A 9,908-nucleotide genomic window follows, 5' to 3' on the forward strand; every position below is an offset into this window, starting at 1 on the left:
AGTTCATACAAAACAACATCATCTGTCGATACGGTTGCCCACATGAGATCATTAGTGACAACAGATCACATTTCCAAGCTGAGACTGAGCAATTGCTAGCCAAGTACAAAATTAGGCATCACCACTCTTCGCCATATAGACCACAGACTAATGGCGCGGTAGAGGCGGCAAACAAGAACGTTGTCACAATTCTCAAGAAAATGATTGACAACTATCGAGATTGGCCAAGCAAGATACCATCTGCTTTGTGGGGATATGGTACATCTTTTAGGACGCCCACTGGGGCCACCCCTTTCTATTTGACCTACGGCATGGAAGCTGTACAGCCAGTCGAGTTAGAAATACCATCATTGCGTATCTTACTCGAAAGTCAAATCCCAGAAGCCGATTGGAAGAGGGATAGATATGAAGAACTCATCCTCCTGGATGAACGTAGGCTACGCGCATTACATAATGTCCAAACATATCAAGCACGTATCAAACAAGCCTTCAACAAAAAGGTCAAGCCAAGGAACATCAAGGAAGGAGACTTAGTACTCAAGTCGATTAGAGCTCTTTTACCTGTCGACCCACGAGGAAAATTCAAACCTAATTGGGCTGGGCCATTTCTAGTCAAGTCCATACTTCCAGGGGGTGCAATTAGAATCACAGACCTAGATGGGAATGAATTTGCCAACCCGACGAACCTTGACCAACTAAAGCGGTATTATGCCTAGAATAGGAACAAAAACGCGCCTCGCGTAACCTCACGTGTCGCTCTTGTGGCACTAAATAAACGGCCCCTGGCCAAGCTGAAATAAGCTAATGCCACCTTGCTCTTGCATTTTGACAATTTGTCATCCTCATATCATCAAATAAACTGAATTGCAACTTAAGAGTAAGTAAAAAGCTCATGCTTATTTTCTAAGTTCATTACAAGCTCTTGCTTAGAACAATTATTCTTTTACATTTACTCGAACTACGCGCAAGGGTTTGATTTCATTTTTTTAATGAATACGTAGGCAATCCTTCGCAGGATACAACCCATTAATTTTAAAATGTAAATAGAAGGACATTTGCAGTTGCATTTGGAATTCGACAAGAATAATAAATAGAAAATCACAACGGTTGCATAACCAATTAACCTCCTTTATTTCATTCATTTTCTAATAATAATAATAATAGTATGTTACATAATAATAATGGTAAAGATAAACAATAATAAAATAGGCTAGGATTCTAAAAACCCCACCTTCTTATTACAATAATAATAATAAATAATAGTAAAGACTTGGGCTATTCCTCCATTTTCCCTTGCCCTTGTCATTTTTGTCATATTTCTTGTCACGACCTCGAGCCGGACGCTCTTGCGCCACTTCGGACCTAATCACCAACGGTCTTTCTCGAGGTCTAGCCTTCCCATTCTTGTCAATCACTTTGTCCACGACAGGAGAGGCCTTCGGTTTCTTCGAAGGATGAACAACTCGAAACCCGGCTTCTTCCTCTCCCTCAGTCAGATGCTTCTCTTTCTCCTTTTCCACCTCGCGCACCTTGTAGTGAACGGGCTCGCACTTCCTCAATCTCTCACGCTCCTCCGGAGTAGTAGCTTTCCTCCACCGCAGATAGGAGTCCGACACCCACAAGGCACTAACAGAAGAGTTCAAAAACCATACGTTTCTTTGAGCCCATTTAATGGCCCACTCCCTTCGACTCTCAGTAGTAAGCGCCACGGCAGTCTGCGAGACAGTGTCAAGTTTCGGGATTGTCTACTTCAGTCCAACCTGTCTCATCAGCCTCTCAGGGAAGATGCATACCATGAATTCCAAGCCAGGAATGCGCACAGACCGGGTAGGATCCAAGGAAGATACTCCAGTTACAGATTTGAGATGCCACCATGGTACGATCCATCTAATCAAGGGCCATCATCACTCTTCAATTTGTTTTCCCAATAATTGCAGACTCGAGTGAAGTCCACCATGTAGAGCCTAGTCCTCATAGCAATTGAGCGAGCATGATAGGCAGGAATATTAACTGGGGGCTCGATCAATCGAAGACGCTCCATAAGCCAAACCTACAAAAAAGCAGGTGTTAAAAAAGAGAGAAAAAAAAAACGAAAAAAAAAGAAAAAAAGGAGAAAAAATAGAAAAAGAGAAGAAAAAAAGAGAAGAAAAAAAAACGAAAAAAAACGAAAAACAAAAAGAAAAAAGAAGAGAAGAAATTCTTCATTCTTTTACCTGTAAGATAATGGGACTTCCCAAATAAGGTAGGTCACGTCTGGCTTTCCTGTTATCCAAACCCAATAGGATCTCTCCTAAACATAAACAAGCTGGGCTCCTGCGCAGTTCCATTTGCTCAACTAGGCTCAGGAAACGGGGATCACCTCTCAAATCCTCATCAACGTGCCCTTGAAGGACGTATACATGTAACAAGCAAAATCCGAATGCCCTTCGCCTAGCAACACAAGAGATGGTGGGGTCGGCCTTGTTAATGAATCGGTCAATAAAGTCCAACATTCGCACTCCTTTCGAGGTCACTAGACGGTCCACCTCCATTCTTGTCAACCCAAGCAAGTCTCTAAACTTGTTCATATACCCTTGTGAAGTAGAAGGAATAGCAGGCAAGTGTTCTGGGTCTCACCCACCGATCGCAACAATTTTTTCAGGAAATGGGCAAATGTCACCTCCGGGGAAAGCAAAAACGTGATAATTCGGGTCCCAATAATCAAGACAAGCATCTAGGGATGGTTTGACCACCTTGATAAGCTTCAAACTCAACAATGATCCAAGATTATAAGCACCCATGTCGTGTTTCTCCACGTTGGAAAACTCATTGGTCCACTCTTTTAGACGAATCTCTAAAATATTCATGATGAAGGATTATTTTGAGAGTTTTATGTGATAAGACGAAGGAAGAGACGGAAGAATTGTGTGAATAAAACCTCTATCGACGTTTCTATTTATACTAAAATCTGTTTCCTAAAATCCGCCAGACGGATACGGGGAACAAAGCAGACTCTTTGCGCCTCTTCAAAGGGACGCAGCTCTCGCTGCGCCTCTTCCTCAAAGAACGTCTCGTGATTTTCCGCGTTGGATCTTTCCTAAATTCCTTAGCGAATAATTTCCTATTCATACGGGTTATTATTTTGGTAAATACGTCAAAGTTACCATAATTCGTGTTTCCTAATTCCACGGGCATGCATTTCGAGGCAATATCAGCATTTTCGTCATTTTAGCACACTTATATATATATATATATATATATATATATATATATATATATATATATATTTCTATTTTTCTATTTTTCTTTTTTCGGGGAATCATTTCTCCAATTTAATGTAATTTATTTCAAACTTTTTTTTTCCCCTTTTTTTGGGGAATCATTCCACTCCCGTCCTACATTACATTTCTAACTTATAGGTTTCTATTTTTTCATTTTTTTTGGGGGTAACCCTCCCTACCGTCCGGTCATTTCTGGCAAATTTTTTGCATTTTTGCATTTTTACACTTTTGAGTCATTCGTTTTGCGCTAATTTAGGCCATATATACAAATGTATGTTTTACGTGAATTTCTATGTAAATTTCGGCAGCATGACGGCGTAAACCGTCTTCTATCAAACCTGTTCAAAGCTAACCTGCAGGTACAATCAACGCAACCCAGCAGCAAAGGCACTCAAGTCATTGTATAAACAACCAAAAAGGGATATGTACAATAAACTGGGGGCTCGAGCCCCAAGCAAAATCCAAAATGTCCAAAATGTGGATCCTAAAATGTACAAATGTGCAAGATACAGCCAACAACAAACAACAACAAAACAAAACTACTGCCGGTCGCCGCCTAACTCAGCAACTCTCGCCTCGAGAGCAGTAACCTTGGCGTCACGAACCTCGAGCTCCCTCAGCAGGCGAGCCGTCTCCTCTCGAGATCGAGCGGCTCTCGCTCAAGCCGCGCTCCTCTCGCAAGCGCAACAATTGGCTCATGTCAATCATTTCAAGCAATCATAAGAAAGTTAGAAAGTTCAAAAATAAAGTAGACGAAAGGTTCATACCTGACGACCTCGACCGCCGACAAGTGCCTCGACGGCAGTAGCTCGCAGCCAGTTTGCTACCCTCCATAACGCCACAAACCGAGACGGCGCAACCTGCATTTTCAAATAAGAAGTTCTCAATAATTGGATAAATTCAAGCAAATGTGTTCTTACACAAAAATCATACAAATTAGAGGCTCACCCTCCGAATCAGATGCTGCCAATCGTCCAAGCCAGCATCCGTCACAGCCACGTCAAAGTCACGCAGCTCGGAGATCGTCGTCCTCCCGGTCGCGTCAGTGTACTCGAGGGTCTCGGGGTACACTGGGGGCTCAATGCCCGCCGCCTCAACCTCCTGCAAAGACAAAGGATGGCCATTAAATCGATGATCATTCATCATGCTTTCGAAATGGTCATAAGGAGAGTAAATGCTCACCACAACAGGCCAGTATGCCAACCTCCCGTAGAGGAACGCCGAGTAGTTCTCATCCGGAAGCAGAAAGGCGTCACCGCCAACGCCTACCAAGTCAGCCTCCATCTCAGCCTCAGAAGGCTCCCTGAACATCGTCCTAGGAGGCTCGATGGGAACCGTCAAGACATCCCGAGAGCACTGACGAGCCAAGCGCTCGCCCAAATACCACACAGGACCCATCGACGTCCTCAACAGCAACCGGCTCGAGCTCCTAGGTCGAAGGACCTCAGCCACAAAAGGAGGAGCGTCAGCGTACTCCGCCCAAGGCCTGGGCACCCACTGGGAAAATACAAGCAAGAAATCATTCTTATGATCGGTTAAAAAGTAATAAAGAAGCAAAACGAATATAAGTGAGATGCTCACGCTGTCCAGCTGAAGAGCGTTCACGTCCCGCCGGTAGACACCATGAGAGGAACGCTTGCTCCTCGTGCGACACATCACCCAATCCCTCACAATGGGATAGGCCTTCTCAGTGCTCCGTCCTCTTGGGTGAGAGGCTCGGAAAGTAGGAGTACACCCACGCCTGTGAAGCAAGATAGTCAATAACGATCTTTCGTAATTCGATAAGGAAAAGAAGTGATTTTAGTCTAAATGAAGGTTCATACCTCCAACAGTAGTCCAGGGCCGACAGCACCAGGAGAAGTCCCCTTCTCCATCAACTCCGGATGAACCATGGCCCTCATGAAGCGGATGAGGACCGCAAAACCAGCAGTGACCCAGTCCCAACGTCCTAGGGAGCTCAGGTCAGAAATAAAGGGAAGAAGCTTTGTCGACAGCCTCTGTCCCTTGTCTCCGAGGTAGATTGAAGACAAAAACCACCAGAGCCACAAGCGGGCCTTCTGCTCAGCTGTACAGGGAGGAGGAGCCGTCTCCCTCCCGTCAATCACCACCGACGTCGGGGTCTTCCCCGCAAAGTAGTCTCGGACGTAAGAACTAGGCACCAAACCAGGCACTACAGCAGCCTTCGGCCCCAAGTTCCAGCCGATCAACCTCCTAGCCTTGGCCGAGTCCACCCTCATGGCAGTCTCCGGCCACTCCACCGCCTCGGTCCCACACGGCAGACCAGAAATCATGTCGTAGTCCTCCAACGTGACTCCCACCTCACCAAAAGGCATGTGAAAAGTGGAAGTCGTGTCCCAGAATCGATCCAAGAAAGCGCGGACCAGGCTAAGGTTAGCTCGTAGCTTCCTCTTCGCGATATCCCTCCAAGCCTGCACCAGGGCGCCAAATGCTCCCCGCTCGATCATGGCTCGTTCCTCTGCCGACAGCCTCTCGTAGCACGCCATCGCCGTCGTGTAGCCCGAGAACGATCTGATATTCCCGGCCTCCTATTGTGATTTGAAACAAAAGCTATCTTTAGGTTGAATGAAATTGGAAAAGATATGAATAAATGAAATGAAAGAAGATGAGTGATGAGTAATGAATTCAAGATTACCAAGCTCTTCACCGTCCTATAGGACAGGTGACCCTCCGCAGCCCAAAGCAAGTGCCTGTTGTCCCAGGTCTCAGCCCACGCAGGTGCTCCCCTCAGCTGACGACCACCTCGCCTAACGTTGGCCCGCCTCGGGGCCTCCTCTTCCTCCTCCTCCTCGAGGACCTCGTCCTCAGCAACCTCAGCAGCTGCCCCAACAGCAGTGAAAGCCTCCTCGAGAGCACGAGAAGTGTCAACGGCTGTGTCTATGTCCATGGGAGCTCTCCCAGAAGTAGAAGCCTCGTCACCTGCAACGTTAAAGTAATTTTAGGCCGCGTCAAGTGACGACGAACCTTGATTAGGGGATTTTCGAGTTTTAGAAGCCCCGAAGTCGCTCTTTTCTCGCCATCTTTGGCCGTATTCCCACAAACCCGATCACTCGTGTGGTAGTTTGGGTTAAGTAAAGCCTAAGTTGAAGCCTAGTCATGGGTTCGAGTCTAAATTTCGACAGCATTTCGTTATAACGGCGATTATGCCCTAGAAAAGTGTCCTAAAAAAGCCGTCACAAACCAAAATTCCGAGATGGTAGGAAGTTTACCCGTCATCCAAGGATTCCAAATATCAAGTTTTATCGCAAATAGGCATTCCTTAATCTATGTTCGAAGCAATTTACGGTTTAGTTGTGAAACCGTCACAATTTCACTCAAATGCTCAAAACTCAACGAAAATTCAAAACAAATGCATGGTTATGATCCTTATACTAACAATTAACCATTTACAAGGTCAATTTTGCAAGGCAAGATCATTTGGGGGAAAACCCCCAAATTTTCGACATTTTAGGGTTGAAAACCCTAAATTTTGTCGATCCAATTCGTCCATTATAGAAGATTAATGCAAGAATGATATACATACCTCGATTAGTCATGGCAAATGCAAGCTTTTGGATCAAATTTTGGCAGAAATGGTTGTGATTTGAGAGAGAAATTGATGATTTGTGTTTCGAAATAATGAAATGAAACCCCTGTTTCATCGAGCTTTTACGCAGGAAAGACACCCCCAGGAATAGACGCAGCAGGTGCTGCGCCTCTTCCAAGAGACGCAGCTCTTGCTGCGCCTCTTCCTTAACTTCCCTTCATACGAATTTTCAAAAATTCGTTATGAGTTCGTTATTTGTGGGCCCATCTTTGCACTACAACAAATAAGGTAATTGGCGACCATATAAGGCGACTGAGAACAGTCGCCATTTAGAATAAAGCGACTAAGGCCCGTCGCCCGCACTTCGTAGCAAGGTTTGGTCGCTTTTGGCGACAGGCGTTCGTCGCCAATTTTGGCGACTGAATTTTTTTAAAGCGGGCGACCGAAATTCGTCGCCAAAATTGGCGACTGTTATTAGTCGCCAATTTAGCGACTGCCTTTTGTCGCTTTTTAAATATACACGTCATCTCCATATCCTCCAAAATGGCGACGGGTAATGGTCGCCATTTTGGCGACAGATTTTGGTCGCCATTTTGGCGACTGATTTCCGTCGCCAATGGCACTGTTTTCCGTCGCCAACGTCCCTAAAATTAATTCATGATCAGAGACTTAGCGACGGAATGCCGTCGCCAAATGCCCAGTGTCCGTCGCCAAAATTACATGTTTTTTTGCGTAAAAATCGTTTTTGACCTAGCCAAATACGTAAAACCTGCAAATAAACCAACACTTCCAGCAGAGAACACATGGGAAGCCAACACAACCAAACTTGATAAAGAAAATCAAGTTCCATACACACAACTACGAGTTCTACGAGTTTGGTCATCTAACATTATCCGGGAATAACTACGAGTTCTACTACATAACTACGAAACAGGGAAACTTGCTCCCGCTCCACTACCACCTCCATGATTAGGATCTCTAGGATCCTTTGGTTGCGGGCGCCACCCAGTGTTGCAATTGGCGAAGAAGGAGTTCATCCGTTCCATTTCCTCCTTCATCCTCCGAATTTCAGCATCTCTCTCGGCATCCCGCATCTCCCTCTCGGCATCCTGCCTCTCCCTGGCGGCTAATTGAGCTTGGAGCACACTCACGACACTTGGGGTATAAGGTTGTTGTTGGGAGGAAATTGACCCCCTTCTTCTTGTAGGAGGGTAGAAAATCTCCTTTGCCGACCCGGCTCCATACACATCTCCTCTTTGGAACCCCTCAACAAGATCAAACCATAGCTCATTGTCATCAATTTCCGGGTTGTTCTTCCTACGGACAAGGAATTGTTCCTAAAAAATTGATAAAACATTAATGGTTAGAGGTTACTTATCTAAAAATTGATAAAACATATACTTTAAAAAGTTAAGAAATTTTTATTTTTTGACACTTACATATAACTGTTGATCTTTTTCCTTCGCGAAGATCAACTTGCCCTTGCTTGTCTTCTTTGCGTGAGTGTCAACAAAGAGATCAACAATCGTGGGTACCTTACCCTTATTCTTCTTGGTCTTAGGAAAAAAAACAAGGAAATTGTTATTCAAACATGATAATTAATGAGACTAATTAAATTAGAAGACTATTAAATTAAAAGCTAAGACAAATAACTTACATCTAATACCACACGATCATGAAAATATTGAGACCCTCCATAATGAGTAGGCTCAACTTCCGCATCCTTATCTCCTCCTTTCCTGTTGATCTTGTTCCGGGCCGATGCTTCCTTGAACTCAGGACTGTTCCGGTACTTGGTATATTCCTCATATGACGAACCTGTAATCAATAAAATAACAATTATTAATTAATATATTTTCAAAATATGTAATGAATTTTAACTAATTACGGGTATTAAAAGAAACTAAATACCTTTCATGAAAGATGGCGCCTTCTTCCTCTTAGACACCTTATACATGTTGTCCCTTAGCCTCTTCTTGCCAATGTCATTATACCTTTGCCAAACTAGGCGCTCAAGGTTGGTTGGCCAATAGAACACACGCTACAAAAAGTATTTTGCTTTGGTCTCAATATGTTTTTCAAAATAAAGAGAGCAAAAATTGGCAATCTCTTCCGTTAGGTAGGCATTGCATATAGAACCTTCCACACGAGCTTTATTACCAATTTTTTTCTTCACATGATTAAGAAACCTTTCGAAAGGATACATCCACCTATATTGGACGGGTCCACCAACTTTAGCTTCATATGGCAAATGGATAGGTAGATGCTCCATCGAATTGAAAAAAGAAGGCGGAAATATCATCTCAAGTTTACACAAAATTTCTGGTATTTGGTCTTCTAAACGACTCATGTCCTCAACTGATATCGTGGAGGAACATAAATCTCTAAAAAATTGACTTATTTCTCAGAATCGCATTCCAAACGTAGTCGGGAGTAAATTTTTAAAAGCCACGGGTAATAAGCGCTCCATGAAAACATGACAATCATGACTTTTCAACCCTTTCAACTTCAGTTCCTTCAAATCAACACAACGGCTCAAATCGGATGCATATCCATCGGGAAACTTCAAGTTTCCTATCCAATCGCACAATACCTTTCTTTGAGCTTTGTCAAGAGTAAATATGGCTTTTGGTTTAGCCTCATCCTTACGAATATGAAGTTTAGGACGATCACAAAATTTCTTCAATTCTATTCTTGAATTAATATCATCACGTGTCTTTCCTTTTACATCCATAATCGTATGAATAAGTAACTCAAAGAAGTTCTTCTCTATGTGCATCACATCCAAATTGTGTCTGATCAACATTGTTTTCCAGTAGGGAAGCTCCCAAAAAATACTTCTTTTAAACCAACCATTTTTTTCTTTTTCAACTCTTTAAACTCTTCTTGAGTCCCATCGACGTTGTTGGCAAATCACGTACATGACCTCCCATATCTCATCCCCTTGAGTCGAACCGGAGCATTGTCACGCACCTCCTTACCTTTTAAGAAAGATTTCTTGTTCTCTCTATGAATATGTCCATCCGGTAAGAAACATCTATGACAATCAAACCAACTAATTTTTTTGGAATTAGGAAGATAAAATGCTTTACTCCTATCCATGC

General features: G+C 43.6%; 1 protein-coding gene across 1 annotated transcript; it reads right to left on the reverse strand.

Moving 5' to 3' along the window:
• Positions 1–7,608: 7,608 nt before the first annotated feature.
• On the reverse strand, positions 7,609–8,840 carry LOC141618733 (uncharacterized). Its single transcript, XM_074435837.1, has 4 exons — positions 8,716–8,840; positions 8,462–8,622; positions 8,244–8,360; positions 7,609–8,141 (listed from the first exon to the last, which is right to left on the reverse strand). Exons 1-4 carry the CDS (start codon positions 8,759–8,761, stop codon positions 7,728–7,730), a joined length of 738 nt encoding a protein of 245 aa, XP_074291938.1. The 5' UTR covers positions 8,762–8,840; the 3' UTR covers positions 7,609–7,727.
• Between the last annotated feature and the right edge of the window lie 1,068 nt (positions 8,841–9,908).

The sequence above is a fragment of the Silene latifolia genome, chromosome 1 (genome assembly GCF_048544455.1).
Source record: "Silene latifolia isolate original U9 population chromosome 1, ASM4854445v1, whole genome shotgun sequence".
Classification (NCBI taxonomy): domain Eukaryota; kingdom Viridiplantae; phylum Streptophyta; class Magnoliopsida; order Caryophyllales; family Caryophyllaceae; genus Silene; species Silene latifolia.